Here is a 17,482-nt window from a genome sequence, read left to right as displayed (position 1 = left end):
TGAGGCTTGGCCTGGTAGAAAGTAGGTGGGTTATAGAATTCCTGTGAAGGACCCTAAGGGCTTTCGCCAGCCTTACAGGTCAAGATTAGGCCAAGTACAAGCTTCCCGCCTTGGAAGTTCCATTCTCCACCTACAGTTCTCAGGAGGAGCAGGGACATTCTTGAAAAAGCACAGAATGTACCAAATGATAATCACCTGACCCTCTGGTCCTAGATAGAGTTCAAATACATGCCATATGCTTGCTAGCCAATAGACTTAACGGTCAATATGCTCAGCCAGTAAGTTTAAACTGTAACCTTGCTGATGTAACCTGTACCCATAAAAAGTATAAAAACTGCTTGTTATAGCCATTCAGGGTCACCTTCTAGTCACTTGCCATGAGGGGCTGATTGAAGGTCGACCCTGATGCGCTGGAAAATAAACCTCTTGCATTTGCATTGAACTCCGTTCTTGTGTCTCACTTGGGGTGTGGGGGTCTCCTGGTAGTTAAGACTCACTTCGAGCCTTATAAGTCCAGAGCCACTTCTTGTTGTGGATTGGGCTTTAATGTTATTTGTGTTAATTTGGTTCCACAAATCACACGGGAATCTGCACAGCTGCCTGTAAGATGCTGAGGGTCCCCGGCCACAGTTGGCTCTAATTGGTAAATAAAGTTGCTGGTGGCCAGTCGCTGGGCAGAGAGACAGAAGCAGGACCACAAGAAGAAGGATACAAGTTTGAGAGCTGTGAAAGACAGAGGACCAGCCATGTGAGAATCAGGGAAGAGTGGCCCCAGAATGGGTCTGGGGTAGCAGAGATAAAATATAAATTTCAGTAAGAAATAACTCGGGAATATTGGAGAGGAGAGTGTGTTAGCTGCAGGGAGGTTTGGAAGTGCCCAGCCATTGCCCTGTTTAAGGCATATTAAAATTCAGCCAGTGTGTGTATGTGTGTGTGTGTGTGTGTGTGTGTGTGTGTGTGTGTGCGCGCGCGCACCTTTCACTCACAAATGCAGGGCATCTTGGTGGGTGAGGAGAAGCACTTGCACACCTGCAGAGCAGTTTAGAGCAGATTAACAAATTACCACTTCAACTTCCAGTACCACACCTGTGTTAGTCAGCGTTCTCTAAAGGAGCAGGACTAATAAAACTATTTCATACGTGTAGGATGATGATGTCATTATGCAGGTGAAGGCAGGCACAAGATAGAATGAGGCCTGTCGTTGGACGAGAAGGAAGGATGGGCGGGAGAAAAGTTTTAGAGGGGGAGGAGACTGCAGCGAGGGAGGAGAGCAGCCGAGAGAACATGGAGGTGGATGTTAAGATTCCTCTCTGCACATTTGCAGGTTGTTATGAATGTTCTTAAGGGATGGATGTGTACAGGGCTTTGTATGTTTCAGTGGGCAATTATATTTTATCAATTAGATCAGAGGTTATTGTGTTGTGTGTTCTTTCATGTGGTGATTTAATTGAGTTCAAGAGAGTGTGTGGTGGCTGGAGGCACTGGGCCACCAGAGAATTGGGATATGTATGTCTGGCATGGTGGCAACCTGCCTTGGGAACTAGATGGATGGAGAGATTGTTGCCAGGCTCAGAGAGTAGCCATTGGCAGTGTGATATGGGATGGAGAAAGAGGGTGAGACGCTTTGCTGACTGAGATGTAAATATCTAACAGATGTCTTGGGGCACTGTGGTGCCAGACCTAGTGCTGGGTAAAAGAAACTTTATTTTAATTTTACAGCAACACATAAGATTCCAGGAGCCCTGAGACTGAATGAATCAGAAGTCCCAATCTGGTGTGAGTGCAATAGCCATCCCGCAGAGCTGCTAGTCTTCAGTTTACATTGTAGTTGAGAAGTAGGTTCTAACACCGGCGAACAGGGTACATGACTTTACCAGGAGGGTGACAGAAGCAGACAAGAAGCAGAAGCCTCCTTCTTCCTGGTCCTTTTATGAGGACTCCCACCAGAAGGTGTGGCCCAGATTTAGGTTGGGTCTCCCACCTCAAATAACCTAATCCAGAAAAAACCCTCACTGATCAGGATGTGAAGCAAATTAATTAATTAATTAATTAATGGGAAAAAGCCCAATAAGCAGATAGTGGGGAAAACACATTCTGAATAAAAGTGTGCATTGCCTGTTTAAAAAGGAAAGGAAAATCTCTCTACAGTTATGCCCATCTGCCTGGGGTTTAGTTAATCCCAGGTATAGTCAATAGGCATAAAATTACCACATTTCCCAACTGTTCCATTAGCTGGACATCAAGCATTCAAATATTCAAGCCTATGGAGGTCATCCTCATTCAAACCGTTTCCTGGCTACCATAGGCTCATGGGCATATCATAATATAAAATTCAGTTGATCCCCCTTCAAACGCCCCATAGTCTTTCACAATCTTTTTGTTTGTTTGTTTGTTTTGTTTTTTGTTTTGTTTTTATCTTTATTAACTTGAGTATTTCTTATTTACATTTCGATTGTTATTCCCTTTCCTGGTTTCCCGGCCAACTTCCCCCTAACCCCTCCCCCTCCCCTTCTAGAAGGGTGTTCCCCTCCCCCATTCTCCCCCCATTACCGCCCTCCCCCCAACAATCACGTTCATTGGGGGTTCAGTCTTGGCAGGACCAAGGGCTTCCTCTTCCACTGGTGCTCTTACTAGGCTATTCATTGCTACGTCTTTCACAATCTTAACACAGTTAAAAAAAAAATCCAAACATCCCTTTTGAGACTCAAGGCAATGAGACTCTGTATCAAAGAAAGACAAATTAATTAATTAATTTGTACCCTTTCAGAGGCAAAGGGTAGGGGGTAGGTAAAGAACTCTGGGAGGGGGAACTGGAAAGGGGGTGGCATTTGGAATGTAAATAAATAAAATAATTAATAAAAGAAATTGCTAGGGCCAGTCATACAGGATCCAGCGTCGCTTTTGCAGTTGTGGCTGTCACTGCACCTGAACTATCTCCAGATTTTCACAATTACTTGTGGTTTAGTTTATTGTGGATGTAGGCGTGTTTTCTTGCGTGCACTGAGTGTACCTGGTGCTCAGTGAGGCCAGAAGAGGGTGTTGGATTTCGCAGGATTGGAGTTACAGACAGGTAGGAGCTGCTGTGTGAGACCGGGCCTCTGCAAGAGTGGTTACCTGCTGTGAGCTGCTGAGCCACCTCTCTAGCCCCTTTTCATTTCCCTGTTGTGTGACTGCCTCTCTTACCTACCACCACTGCAGCACCCTCAGCGACTAGGCCAGGTATGCCAACAGCAAGCACAGGAAATTACCGTGATGACATTCACTGCTTTGTCTAAGTTTCTTGCTTTAGTTCAATCTTTTGTTGTTGTTGTTGCTTTTTGAAGATTAATTTATTTTTATGTTCATTGGTGCTTCATGCTGGGGGCCAGCCCCAACAGGGCCTTCTTTCTTCTCAGTTCTCCTTGAGGCCCAGAGGAGGAAGAGGGTGAGTGGAGGGTAATTTTGTCTTACAAGACCTGGGGTAAGAATTTTGTCTTATGAGGTATTTAGGGTTACTGTATTATAATAATAGTTTACTTATCTAAGTTATTTTGCTACTGTGGCTGACCTGCCTTCTGTGTTCCTCTGAGGCCAGAAACTGCAGTCTCTGGCATTTAGCACCTAAGCCTAAAACAGCAGGAGATAAAGTAAAGGGTTAATTGCTAGAGCCTTTTGTCCAGATGCCTCTGGCTTGCCAGGCGAGAGGGACTTTCAGAGCAATAAACTTCTATTGAACCAGAAGAGAATCATGCTCACAGAAGGAAAAACTTTTACATAAGCAAATATGCATAAACTCACATAGATTCATGCATGCCCATTTTCATTCAAACCAGTTGGGTCCAACTTGCATGTATTCTCCCAATCACATACTTACACACACATGCATACCTTCTCACAATTAACTTACACACACATGCATACCTTCTCACAATTACATACTTACACACACGCATACCTTCTCACAATTACATACTTACACACATAACCACAGTTACATATGCATATGGAGGAAAGACCAAGCACCAATGCAGAAAGAACTCACTCATTCTGGATGGAAAATGAGCTCCAATCTTTATTGCATAGAGAAAGAAAACTCTTCTGTCCTTTTAATGGTAAATGAATTAAACCCAAGTTTGTAAGAAAAAAGCTTGTTCCTTTTAATAAGACTAAGCCTGCCCTGTTATTAAGAAAGGATCTGTTTTGTCCTTTGGTAAGGAGAAGCCTGTCTGCTCCTTGCATTAGCCCTAATGTGAATATTCTTATCTGAGTCGACCTATTTCCTTGAGCCCAGTGACAGGTACTCTATGAGTGGCACAAAAAAGCTCTCCACACATGATCGCATGGTAAAAAGTTCATCACAAGTTCACACAAATTCAAATCATGAGTCTAATACATTTACAACAGTGAATGTTTACATACATGTCCATTAGATGTAATTATCTGGCTAAACACTCATCATTTGTCATGCTCCACAGGTTCATGAAGAGTTAAAAAGCATAATTAGGTTATTAGTGAAATTTTGTATAGATAAACCTCGTCAATATTTTATCTTCTAATAAATTGTAGTTCCCTTTTTATTACCTTTGGTTAATAGTTTTGGAATGTGCTCTGAGTAGTAGAAGCAATTTGGTGACACATGGGAGACTGGCAGAGTTCTCACTGCAGTTTTGACTATCAGAAAGGACCTAATAGCAGTCCTACTATAAAAGCTTAATAAATGTTGATATAATTTTAGGAATTCTTACAAGATGTTTAATAATACAGGAAAGGCATATTAATAGCAGGAATCTTTCCTAAAATACCTTACCGTGAGTCTTGTCTATCAGAGCAAATCTGTCATGAATTATTTTAATCTGAGGCAGACTATCTCAGGAAGATCACCTGCTAGTTATTAGCTTGTCTTATGTTGGCTCCTGACAGTTTTGCCTGCATGTATGTCTGTGTAAGGGTGCCAAATCCCCTGTGTCTGCAGTTACAGACAGTTGTGAGCTGACATGTGGTGCTGGGAATTGAACCTAGGTCGTTTCAGCTAGTGCTCTAAACTGCTGAGCCATCTCTCCAGCCCTTAGTTGTCTCTTTTAATGACACAAAAGAAGCCCTCTCTTTACTGACCTTATATTCATCATCAGTGTTGGTATCAGAAACCAGCTTTTGCCTTCAAACCCAGCATGATGTCACCCATAGGTGACAGGGACCCACACATCTGTTGTCATAGCAATGGCCATGCATTCCCAGTGTCCATTTTGTTTACCTCCCACATTTACCTGTGAGCAGTTACATCACGGTCTAAATAAAAAGCAGACCCTTCCCGACCTTACCCCCTTCTTCCCCCCCTTGTTTCTATTGGTGCTCCCCTCCCCCACAATAAACCTCTCCCAAGTATAACTGCATTGGCCTGCTGTGGTCTGTCCAGATGGGAGCCGAGATTCTACCACAACAATGAGTACCACTAATAAGAAGACAAGTTGAGCCAGATCTGCAGTATATAGCATTTTAAAGTAGTAGATCGACCAAGTGTCATGGTGCACACCTTTAATGCTAGCAGCCTAGCCATGGTTATGCGGTGAGACCCTATCTCAAAAGGAAAGGAAAGAAACTCTGCCCAACCTTCTCGTCCGTCTCCAGTGTCTTCAGTCTGGCTGGCTGTGATCTAATGAGATGGCCTGGGTTTAGAAATACCACACCCAGGGATCCTCTGTCTTCCCTGCTTCTATACATTGCTTAATACATCACCATCCATAAGTGCTAACTATTTGCTCTTAGACAGGTTAGAGTATAGCTTTCGCTATACTATCTGAGCTTTAGACGTTAAAGATGTTTTTGTCGAGAGGTCATTTTTGTTTCAGTTCTGTTATATTACCTTTACAATACAGACTTTTATGCAATATGTTTGCTGCATATTTTCACATACAAGGGCTTTCCAAATTATAATACTTGGAAATGTAACAGAAAATTTCTAAGAATTAACCAGAGTGCCTGACCACCAAAGAGCCATTGTCCACCCTTCACCCAACGAGTTCTCTTCATCTATAATTTTTGGGGGGGAGAGGTTCCACATTGAGGCATTGTAGAAGCCATGCTGCAATTAAAAAAAATAAATAAAACAAAAGTGTGAGGCCGTATTTGTTTTTACCTTTGAAAGTTAATTCACAGAAAAACAGACAGCAAGCTTCGGGCCCTTCCATGTCTCAGCTGCCAATCATTGGTGATGTGTGAGGCACACTGGGGTGGCAGTGCACCCCTGTGACATCAAATAGCATCAGATGCCTAGCATTCACAGTGGTAGTCAACATGCTACTGATTCTCGCTGCAGCCCGCTTGCCAAGTCACCAGTGACAAGCACGTGTGACATCTGACGGGGCCACTCGGAAGGCACCAACGAGAGCTGCTCACAGCAGAAAAGGGTAAGTGTGCACTGCAGAGCTGTGTGAGGACAGAACACTCTCAAGGCTCAATGCTCAAGGACGTCGCTATTCCGTGTAGGAACAGAACACTCACAAAGCTCAATGCCCAAGGACGCCGCTATTCCGTGTTAGGCTGCATTCACGCTGCCCGGGGCTGCCTGGCCATACGGCTACCGGTTGGAGATCCCAGTGTAGCATATGGAAGGTCCAACAGACTTCATGCCATCTCCTCTACCTGTTTAAACATGAACAAGAGACGAGTGTGTAGCTAGGCTCCCAGCACAGACTAGGTGCCATTCAGAACTGGTTCCTTGAGGAGATCCTACCCGATTTAGAGGGTAGCCATGACGCTGTAGGTATAAGATTCCACATATCAGGAGGTGAAGCAGGAGGATCAGTAGTTCAAGGCCATCCTGTGCTCCATAGGGCCCTATGTAAACAGAAGGACTAGTGTAATGTCAGTGCTGCAGCTCTGAAGGGAAAGGCTCCCCTACAGAATGTCTGCTCCACTTGGCTCTGCTCTGAGAAGTATCTTGGCAGTCAGGAGCCAAGGAATGCACCAAAGTCACACCGTGCAACAAGCTTCACGCTCTCTGGAATGAACGGCTTGTGATACCATGCCCAGCTAAATTATGGTCTCTTTAAGCTCGCCTTTATAAGGTTTTTTTTTTTGTTGCTGCTGTTAGCTCTTCTTGCCAGTTCCAGCAGCAGCAGGGAAGGCCTTCCCTGCCAAGACTCTCTAGGAACTTTGTATTCCTTTTAAACTTTGTAAACCCTTAATGAACCAGAATGGCCAGGCCCAGCCGGAGGAGCTCCAGCACACCACAGTAAAGCCTTTTAGGCTTGTTTCCCTACAAGAGAACTGAGTTCTCAGAAATCATGTGACTGATATTGCAGGACTCTCTTAGACCCGCCAGTCGCCAAATAAACACACGGAGACTTATTACTAGTTTTCAGTCCACACAACTCTGGACCAGCCTCCTGATATGAATGGGGAATCCTCCCCCAAGGTATAGCCAACAGCCAAGCTACATGCCAGGAAGCAGTTGCTGCCAGCCTAAAGCCATATTTTAAAAAGAGAATACATATTTATTGTTATATGGACAATATCTTTGCCTAGAGAGACCAAAAAAACTTCACCTCATGACCTCAAAGATTTACTGGTCCCTGTTCTAAAAATAAACAGGATTCAAAATAACCCAGAATCAGATACAACTCGCCAACCTTCCCCCACCCACCACCTCCTAGGAGACAGGATCTTCTTAACCTTAGTCCTACCTCATAAGCCTTTTCTAACATCCTGCCAGAAGCTGAATCTTAATGTCCTCCAGAGTTTTATGGAAACCTCAACTGACTCGGGCGGTGGCCACCGATACTTAACAAAACCCGACAACCTCTTTTCCTAAAAGGAAATTTAAATCCTTCCCTTTCCTCCTGCCCCAAGCACTCACCTCCCAGGCCAAACAAGACTTTTGGAAGTTGAATGAGTCACTCCAGGGCATGTCTGTGGCCTGGTACACACCACACAAACCTGTCCAGCTCCTCAGAGCCAACCCTTCCCCTCCCCTAGTGAGGGCCCTAGATCAGCCTCTGGGAGGATTGGAATGGCTCCACACTCCTATTGGCAATGCTTCCAGACTCCTAACAGAGGTTGATGCTCTGTCCTCCGTGATAAAGCTAGGAACAGACAGGGCCTTACAAAGTGTTTTGGTCCCCTTCTCTCTCTCAGATGTCCTGCAGTTATTTAAAATTCACTTCATCAACCCTGGGCAAATCGATAACCTTTATCCCAGTGAGAAATGGGCCTCTGTTCTTCGGCTCTTGACATGGCTGTGAAGGACCCTAGTTCTTACTGAAGCATAAGAGCTGTTAGGAGGCTTGGCCCGGTAGAAAGTAGGTAGGTTATGAGGACCCTAAGGGCTTTCACCAGCTTTACACCCACCCCCTCAGGTCAAGATTAGGTCAAGTACCAGCTTCCCACCTTGGGTCAAGGCTAGGCCAAGTTCCATTCTCTACCCACAGTTCTTGGGGAGCAGGGACATTCTTTTTTTTTTTTTTTTCCTTTTCTTTTTTTTGGAGCTGGGGACCGAACCCAGGGCCTTGCGCTTCCTAGGCAAGCGCTCTACCACTGAGCTAAATCTCCAACCCCGAGCAGGGACATTCTTGAAAATCTGCAGAATGTACTGACTGATAGTCACCTGACCCTCAGGTCCCAGATAGAGCTTGAAGGCATGTCATATAAACTTAAACTGTAAACTTGGTGATGTAACCTGTACCTCTAAAAGTATAAAGACTGTTTGCTATAGCCATTCAGGGTCGCCTTCCAGTCACTCACCACGAGGGGCTAATTGAAGGTTAACCCCGAAGCTGGAAAATGAATCTCTTGTGTTTACATAGAACTCTGTTCTCGTGTCTCACTTGGGGGGAGGGGGGGTCTCCTGGTAGTTAAGACTCACTTCGAGCCTTACAGACGCTCCCACCAGCTTCTTTTCAAGAAAAAACAGTTCCTGTGGTTCCTTCAGTTTTCACCTATGGGGGGAGGATAGTGGCGGGGGGGGCACACATGGGATGGGAACTGTGGGGGTTGCAGTCATACATTTCCACCCCAGAGATCAACCCCCAAATATTCATTTCCCAAGCCACTCCTTCCAGGGAACACTGTGCTGTCTACGTGGCCCTTAAGGAAGAGACTGCCCTTTCATTGAATTTTCTGACAGCATGTATGTTTGTTGTTAATCTGCTCCCCTGGCTGGTTAGACGAACCCTCTCCACCACTACCCCCACCCCCTCATGTCCCATGAGAGTTTCAGTTGGATTCCCGGACAACTGCTCCTCTCGTTCTCCTACAGTTCAGCCTCATACCCCATGCATATCCCACGCCCTGGCCCTGTTTCTGAGGGAAACTTCTTGGCCAACCAAGTTGCCTCGGTGTGAATTTTTATAGTCATCCTTGAACGATTAAAGAATTTTCACTCACACACCCGCCCTAAAGAATTACAACCCCGATTTCCAATTATTCCGCCAGATACTGAAAATGTGCAGTTTATGGGCCTCGCCAATTACAGCCCCTAAGTGCAACAAATGGGAGTTAACCCCAGAAGCCTCAAGGCCACTGCCCTCTGGCAGATTGATGTTACCCACAAATTCCAATTTGGGCAACAGTTATGTTTTTGTTACATTAGACACACACTCCCACTTCATATGGGCCTGAAGAACCCTAGGGCTTTCACCGCCAGCCTTACACCCACCCACCTTGTGTCAAAGCTAGGCCAGGTTCCATTCTCCACCCACAGGAACATTCTTGAGTAGAAAATTCTCAGAATGTACTGACTGATGCTCGCTAGTCAATAGATTTAAAGGTCAATATGTTTAGCCAATAAGCTTGAACTGTCACCTTGCTGAGGTAACCTGTGCCCCTAAAAAAGTGTAAAAACTGCTTGTAATATCCATTCGGGGTTGCCTTCTAGTCACTCGCCTTGAGGGTCTGATTGAGGGTTGGCCCCAATGAGCTGGAAAATAATAAACCTTTGCTTTTGCATCGATCTGCGTCCCACTGGGGGGGGCTTCTCAAAGTATGTACCAGTGACTGAGGGTCGGGGGTCTTACAGGCTTCTGCCCAAAGAAGAGAAAGCGCTAAAAAACATAGCCCACACCAGATCCCCATTCACCATGATGGGCCTGCCACAACAAATCAAGACTGGTAACAGCCCCACCTTAACCAGCGTTCGCTTTAAAACCTTCTGCTCTACATGGAAAGTTACTCAGCATATAGGGATCCCTTATAATCTGAAAGGGCAAGGTATACTTGAAAGGGTACACCAAACCCTCAAAACCCAGCTCAAAAGGCTAGACTTAACCTCTTTCCCCTTTAGTGTTTGGTTGGCAATATAGCCCCAACAACATTAAACTTTCTTTTTTTTTTTTTCCTTTTCTTTCTTAAAGCCTTTTTTAAAGGCTTATTTATAAGAGTTCACTGTAGTTGTCTTCAGACATAGCAGAAGAAGGCATTGGATCCCATTACAGATGGTTGTGAGCCACCGTGTGGTTGCTGGGAATTGAACTCAGGACCTCTGGAAGAGCAGTCAGTGCTCTTACCTGCTGAGCCATCTCTCCAGCCCCTAAACTTTCTTAATATATGTAAAAACACAAAACATCCCCCCCATAATCCTTCATTGGCATTCATACACCACAATTGCTCCCTACCCCTCACTAATGAGATGGTGGGATCCCCTAGACAGGGGACTAGACCACCTCTTCATGATGGGAAGGGGTTTTGTTTGTGTTTTCCCACATGATCAATCTCAGCCTATCTGGACATCAGCATAAAATGTCTGGCACCTCCCTACCTACTAAGAAGATGGCTTGCTTATTTCTGACAGGAAAGGGAAGGAGACCCAGGGGACACCCTAGACCAAGGAACCAGGTCATCTGGAACATTCATGACCTGGTGGCAACCACACATGTATATTCTCAAGCCCCTCTCTCTGTTACCTTAGTACCAGTCTTTGTTATATTGCAGGCCTGTTCTGCCACCAGTCAACCCCATAATTCTGTTCCTAATACCTACCACTGGCCTTTATTCCCTTTGGCAAGAGCCAGATCAGGCCTGCAGACTGCACCAGCCAAGGCTGCCCGAGCTCTTTTTCAATTCATGTCTACCCTAACTCCAAGCAGACATACCATAAGCTCTCGGAAGCTGAGATCACCAATTCCTGCTTTGAGCCAGCTAATCAGATGGTCAAATGTGACCCTAACAATGGCACATACGTGGCCCTACTGCAAGTTGTACAGGGGAGATGCAGTCGTAGCCATTGTCACCATCAAGACCAAATGTATATATATCTAGTTTGCAAATTGGCACCCAGCTAGAATTAATGAACCATTGTACCTGTGAGCACACAGCTGCCCTAGGTCTTGAGGAAGAATGCTATTTTTACGTCAGGCTGAAGGGTGCCTGGGTCAACCTAGATCACAAGTTCAACCTCACGTATGCCACCGAGGCCTTTGTGCACTGGTATGTGAGAGATGGTGTGGAGGAGGCTTGTTCTCTTGAGGCCTGGGAGGACCTAGCAGCACTGGAGAAGGCTTAGGAAGACTGGCTGTGGGTTTTGCAGACTCGGAGGCTGAAGAAGGGGAGGAAGAGTACTGAGTGCGGCTGTGTGGCTTTAGTTCTTCCCACTGTGAGCACTAAGTGACGCTTTTCTGTATTAGTGTCTGCACTGAGGCATTACTTTTACTGTGCACTGTACTTTAAAAACAAAACAAAATTCCCTGTCTAGATACCCATCTTTCTCGGAAGGACTAATTAGCCAATTCGTGAATTCCTCTGGGAGAAACACACGTGTTCTCTCTACATTACTAAGCATGTCTGTACGCTGTTAAAAGCTTCTAATTAGATAAGGGAATTAGGACAACAATGTTATTGTCCCTCCCACCTCACATAAAGTGCATAGAAGTGGCTTTTCCGGTGTCCTGTGAGAGGGCTGAGGACAGAGGCAGTGGGGCTCCATCTAAGGGCTGTAAAACCCAGTTCCTGCTATGCCATTTCTCCATTAGTTTTCCTCCACGACTAGCCAATCATTGTATGTCCCAGACTGTACTTGGAGCACACTGTACCCTCCTTCCTGTTATGGGAGTAAATTTTGAGCACTGGTCTTGATTTTAAGAACTTAATCTAAAATGAACCCTCCAAGATTGCCAGATAACACAATAAAGTAAATGGTAACAAGAGATGCTGCTGCCTGGCCCAGCTGGAAACTCCAGGACTCATAACCTGACATCCAACCTCTCGGTGGTGGGAAGGCTCAAGGCCTTTGTTTGCAGCGCTCTGCCTATGCAGTTAATACCGTCACCCTAAGAATCCTTGTGTCTTTACATTTTATTTTGTGCATATGTATGGGGACCAGAGGACAATTACTGGACGTTGGTTCTCTCCTTCCACCAGGTGGGTCCCGAGGATCAAACTCAATCTTCAGGGTTGGCATCAAGTGCTGAGCCATCACACCAGCCGGTGACCGGGCTCTTTGAACAAAGATTTGCTCAGGTTTTTCTCAACCAGTGTCCATCTATGATGTTCAAGAAGCACTACAGATCGCACCCCACTGCTTCGTCCTAACGGCGGGCGCTCAGCCATTATCTTGGACACACAAGGAGGCGAAACGACTAGTCCAGGAACGTGAAGTCAGCAGTGACGATCCCCACCATCAATCCCAACATCCGGTGGCCCGCCCCGCCAGGATCTCTTCCGGTCCCGCCCCTTGGGGGCCGGCGCCACGGGCGTCGGAGTCTCTCTGCTACCAACTTCCGTATTGACCCACCCATCGCGAGATTTTGGCGGCGCAGCAATGGCAAGACCGTGAGTACCGCTGACGGGAGTCTATAGAACGAGTTAGGACAGGACTGGTACGGGGTCGGGCCGCGGGGAGCCGACAGGCTCGGGCCCTCTGGAGGGAGTGACAGCTGGGCGTGAAGACAGTCCTCCCACGACTGCCGCGCATCACCCAGATCCCGCCCCTTCCCCAGATGCCGCGACACTGCTCCGCCGCCGGCTGCTGCACACGGGATACACGCGAGACTCGCAACCGCGGCATCTCCTTCCACAGGTCAGCGCGCGTGCGTAGTGGCACGCGAGGGCTCACATGCGCAGGCGCTTGGTGTTGCCGCACCTTAGGCCGCGCAGGAGACAGCGCTTTCCTGAGGTCGAAGTGAGGCTTGAACTTATGAGCGGGAGGGTTCTAGGGGAGGCCGAATAGTTTCCAGTCCAGCCGAAAAAGACTGGACGCTTACCTGGCTTGGATCTACAGCTCTGCCTCATTCCTACTAGATGATGCTGAGCAGGCCCCTTTCCTTCTCTCGTCCTCAGTTTCTCTTTTTTCCCTAGCCGGTGGTAATCTGAAAGGGTCTCGGGGAGGTCTGTCATTCTTGCCTGGGGAGCTTGGGCATCCTGAACGCAGGGCTGTAGACAGTCTGGTGCTCACGGTTTTGTGGCTCTGCAGACTTCCCAAGAAAGACAACCCCAGGCGCGGCTTGTGGCTGGCCAACTGTCAGCGGCTGGACCCCAGCGGCCAGGGCCTGTGGGATCCGACCTCTGAGTACATCTACTTCTGCTCCAAACACTTCGAGGAAAACTGCTTTGAGCTGGTGGGAATCAGGTGGGTCTTTCTGCCAGCCAACACCAGGACAGGTTGTGAGGCATCAGAGCAGAGGGCCAAGTGAGGCAGCTCTTTGTCCTGGTGAAGTCCATGAACATCTGGCTGGCATGCTCACAGACAGGCAGACCGGTTGTCAGGGGTGCTGTTGCCAATTTCCAGTTCTGTACAGTTAAAGCATGGTCCCAGAGTCACCGTGCCAGTGACATCAGAGAAAAACAGCTTTTCCAGGCTGGGTTAATAGCCCCCTTTGCTAAAGACTTGGTGTGCAAGCACGAGGACCTGAGTTCAGATTCAAATACCCAAATAAAAAGCCACATGTGATTGCTTGTTCCTTTAATCCCAATCCTGGAGAAGACAAAACAAAAGGATCCCAGGGACTTACAGAAAAGCTAGTCTAGATGAGTTGTTGGGCCCTGTGTTGAGTGAGAGACTGTCTTTAAAAAATAAGGTGGAAAGGCTAGAGAGATGGCTTAACCATTTTAGAGCACTTGTAACTCTTACAGAGGACTGAGGTTCAGTCCACCTCTGAGGGCATGGGTACACATATATACATGCAGGCTAAACATTCATATACATACATAGGGCTGGCTTAGAGGTTATGAGCACTGACTCTTCTTCCAGAAGACCCGGGTTCGTTTCCGCCCCCCAACCCCCTCCCCAGTGGCTTACAGCAGTCTGTAACAGTCGGGAACTGGTCCATTACCCTTTTCTAACCTCTGTAGGCACGCAGATGGTGAACAGTCACATAGGCGAAATGCTCATACACATAAAAATAAAAAATGTTTTTAAGGAAAAAAATCTTTAAAGACAAAGGTGGTGGATTATTAAGGAAGGCACCTGAGGTTAGCCGCTGGTCTCCACTCGAAAGACAAGCAGCTTTTTCGTAGGATGTTAGCACCTAGGCCTTCCAGCTGGTCCGCCTAGCCCTGCTGCTGGGTTTTCCACTCACCTCAACCCTGGAAGCTCATTCACAGGGAAGATGAGTTTGATTTCACCACACTTGGCATTCCTCAGATGTGTTACTGGCAGTGTGCCTCGGAGCCTCTCTCATCCTTAGTGCTGCAGGACCTACACTGGGAATCCAGGGGAGATGGCAGCCTTTTCTCCAGCTCACCTGGGCTGCTTTTCCCCACAGTGGGTATCACAGGCTGAAGGAAGGGGCAGTCCCCACCATATTTGAGTCTTTCTCCAAGTTGCGTCGAACAGCCAAGACCAAGGTGCATGGTTATCCACCTGGCCTGCCTGATGTCAGCCGGCTCCGGCGTTGCAGGAAGCGGTATGTGCTGCAGGACTGGGGATGCCCCACCTCACCCAGGGCTGAGGGTCTGGAGCGTAGGGTGAATGCCAGCATCCTCCTTGAACAGGGCTCTTGCTATCCAGACCCAGTGAAGGGGGCTCAGATGTTAGGGAGACTAAGTGGGCTAATGAGAGGAGCCTGGCATGCCTTAGTTTCTTTCTGTCTCCCCTCCAGCTGCTCTGAAAGACAAGGACCCACAATTCCATTTTCTCCACCTCCTCGTGCTGATATCATACGCTTTCCTGTGGAAGAAGCCTCAGCACCTGCCACTCGGCCTGCATCCCCAGCTGCGAGGCTGGACCCTGGCCTTAACAGCCCCTTCTCAGATCTCTTGGGCCCTCTAGGTGCTCAAGCGGATGAAGCGGGCTGTAGTGCACAGCCTTCACCAGAGCAGCACCCCTCCCCTCTTGAGCCACAGCATGTCTCCCCATCTACATACATGTTGCGGCTGCCGCCACCCGCTGGAGCCTACATCCAGAATGAGCATAGCTACCAAGTGGGGAGCGCCTTGCTCTGGAAGAGGAGAGCTGAAGCAGCTCTTGATGCTTTGGATAAGACCCAGCGCCAGCTGCAGGCCTGCAAGAGGCGGGAGCAGCGGCTTAGGCTGCGACTGACCAAGCTGCAGCAGGAACGGGCCCGGGAGAAGCGAGCTCAGGCAGATGCTCGCCAGACCCTGAAGGACCATGTACAGGACTTTGCTATGCAGCTGAGCAGCAGCATGGCCTGATAAAGGGACCACACACCCGGCTCTGGCCTCCTCTTCTCAGAGACACTTGACTGGAACCGCATCCACCGAGCTGGCCACATGTCACAATAAAGTGGATGCTAGCTAGAGACTGCTGTTTGGCTCCTCCCCAGACCATGGCCAAAGCCCCAGAGAGCTCAGATCCTGGCCTGCCACCTCTTGGCCCTGTTCACTTACTGTCGTGTAAGAAAGTGAGCTCCTCAGAGATCCCTCCCATCCCCCCCCGAGTCAAACTTTCAGTCTGGCTGGTGTCTTTGTAGCTGCACAGGTGTGCCACCATGCCAGTGTCACACTCAGAACATGTGCAGAGGCCCAAGCTTCAGCCCACAGGCACTGACCACACTTCTGGCCCCTTTGCCCTCAAAACCAACATAGGGCACCCTACACTTGTCAGGCTGTAAGGCCAAACATGCCTAGAGAGGTGTTAGTCTTTTGGATATAGTGCTGAGATCCAGGCCTAGGTACTATATACCTTGGAACCTAGGCTTCTCACCACAGCTGTGTCTATGGTAAACATTGAGTGCATGCCTCTCCCTACTGCTCCTTAACCACACAGCTCAATCACAGTTGAGTCTACGGCTGTCGTTGGTACACAAGGTTCTCAAATTTTTCTTTTTAGTCTATGTATGTGAGTACACTGTCGCTGTCTTCAGACACACCAGGAGAGGGCATCAGATCTCGTTACAGATGGCTGTGAGCCACCCTGTGGGTGTTGGGAATTGAACTCAGGACCTCTGGAAGAGCAGTCAGTGCTCTTAACCACTGAGCCATCTCTCCAGCCCTCAAAGTTTTCTCTTTGGGGCCCCGGGTGTGTGTTTATTGTACCCTGTAGAAGAGTTGAGCCTGCCTGCCTGGCACCTTCCACTCAGCTTAGCTGCTGCTTGAGTCAGCTACCAGCCTCAGCTTGTGCCTGGCACCTCCCTCTCTTCCCAGCACATCTTGTAACCAGACCACTTCCTGGCTGTCAGAGCTCCAAAGCATGGGGTGAATGAAGCACAGAAGGGAGATGTGTTCTAAAGCCAGGAAGAACCAAGTAGAATCAGTCCTGATTTCCTAGGAAATAGAACAGAGTAGGTTCTTGTACTCAAGAACAGGTCCACTGTGCTGTGCTGGGACATAGGCTGTCATGGCCTGCTGTCAGTAACAAGGACAGTCCAGGGCTTGAAGGAGATATCTCAGGTATGCAGTTTTCTCTCCGGTGTGCCTGAGGCCATGTATTGACATGGGCAGAACAGGGAAAATGTACTAAACCCACATCTAGGGAATCTCCTAAGCTGTGGAACTGTCATATACTACAGGAAGGCACACCAGGGTGACAGCTGTGCTGGGCAAGTGTGAAAGCAGCATTGCCACAGCTATAATAGAGGCATGTCCATGACAGAACATGGATATGGGAACATCTCTGCTTTTTCTCTGGCCCAAATATGTACACTGGGTAGGCCAGAACATGCAGCTTTTCTAAGAGGCTGAGCTATGCTTACTGTCCTGTGGTCTGTGAGAAAACCTTCCAAAGTCATGTTTAAGATCTGACCACTGGGGGTTGGGGGTTTAGCCAGTGGTAGAGTGCTTGCCTAGCAAGCGCAAGGCCCTGGGTTCGGTCCCCAGCTCCGAAAAAAAAGAAAAAAAGAAAAAAAAAAAAGATCTGACCACTGTTACTGATCCCCATTCGTAACTTCTGGGTAAGGTGTGGGGTATAATCTATTGCTAGAGTAACTTGCCAAGCATCCCTGACAGTAGGAATCTATGATGGATCCATAACACACCTGCTGGTACCACAAAGCCACACTCCCTCGTCCTTCTACCACTGGGTAGTGTCCCTCAACCCTGGTCTTGGGAGAAGTGCACCTGCCCTGCCAGTACAAAACAGTCCTCTGGGGGGGGGGGGCATGAGGATTATAGGGAAGAT

At 47.8% G+C, this 17,482-nt stretch overlaps 1 protein-coding gene across 2 annotated transcripts; it reads left to right on the top strand.

Annotated features, from left to right (window-relative positions):
• Positions 1-12,628: 12,628 nt before the first annotated feature.
• On the top strand, positions 12,629-15,667 carry Thap7 (THAP domain containing 7). Of its 2 annotated transcripts, XM_032899868.1 has the most exons (5): positions 12,629-12,738; positions 12,906-12,985; positions 13,379-13,534; positions 14,670-14,810; positions 15,006-15,667. In XM_032899868.1, the coding sequence occupies exons 2-5, from the start codon at positions 12,906-12,908 to the stop codon at positions 15,556-15,558; spliced, it is 930 nt and encodes a 309-aa protein (XP_032755759.1). In that variant the 5' UTR covers positions 12,629-12,738; the 3' UTR covers positions 15,559-15,667. The 2 variants fall into 2 exon arrangements, with proteins under 2 accessions (XP_032755759.1, XP_032755760.1); XM_032899869.1 differs by lacking the exon at positions 14,670-14,810.
• Positions 15,668-17,482: the final 1,815 nt, after the last annotated feature.

This window comes from Rattus rattus, chromosome 4 (assembly GCF_011064425.1).
Source record: "Rattus rattus isolate New Zealand chromosome 4, Rrattus_CSIRO_v1, whole genome shotgun sequence".
Classification (NCBI taxonomy): Eukaryota; Metazoa; Chordata; class Mammalia; order Rodentia; family Muridae; genus Rattus; species Rattus rattus.
The sequence above is the reverse complement of the archived record's forward strand: the minus strand, read 5'-3'. Positions and strand labels throughout refer to the sequence as shown.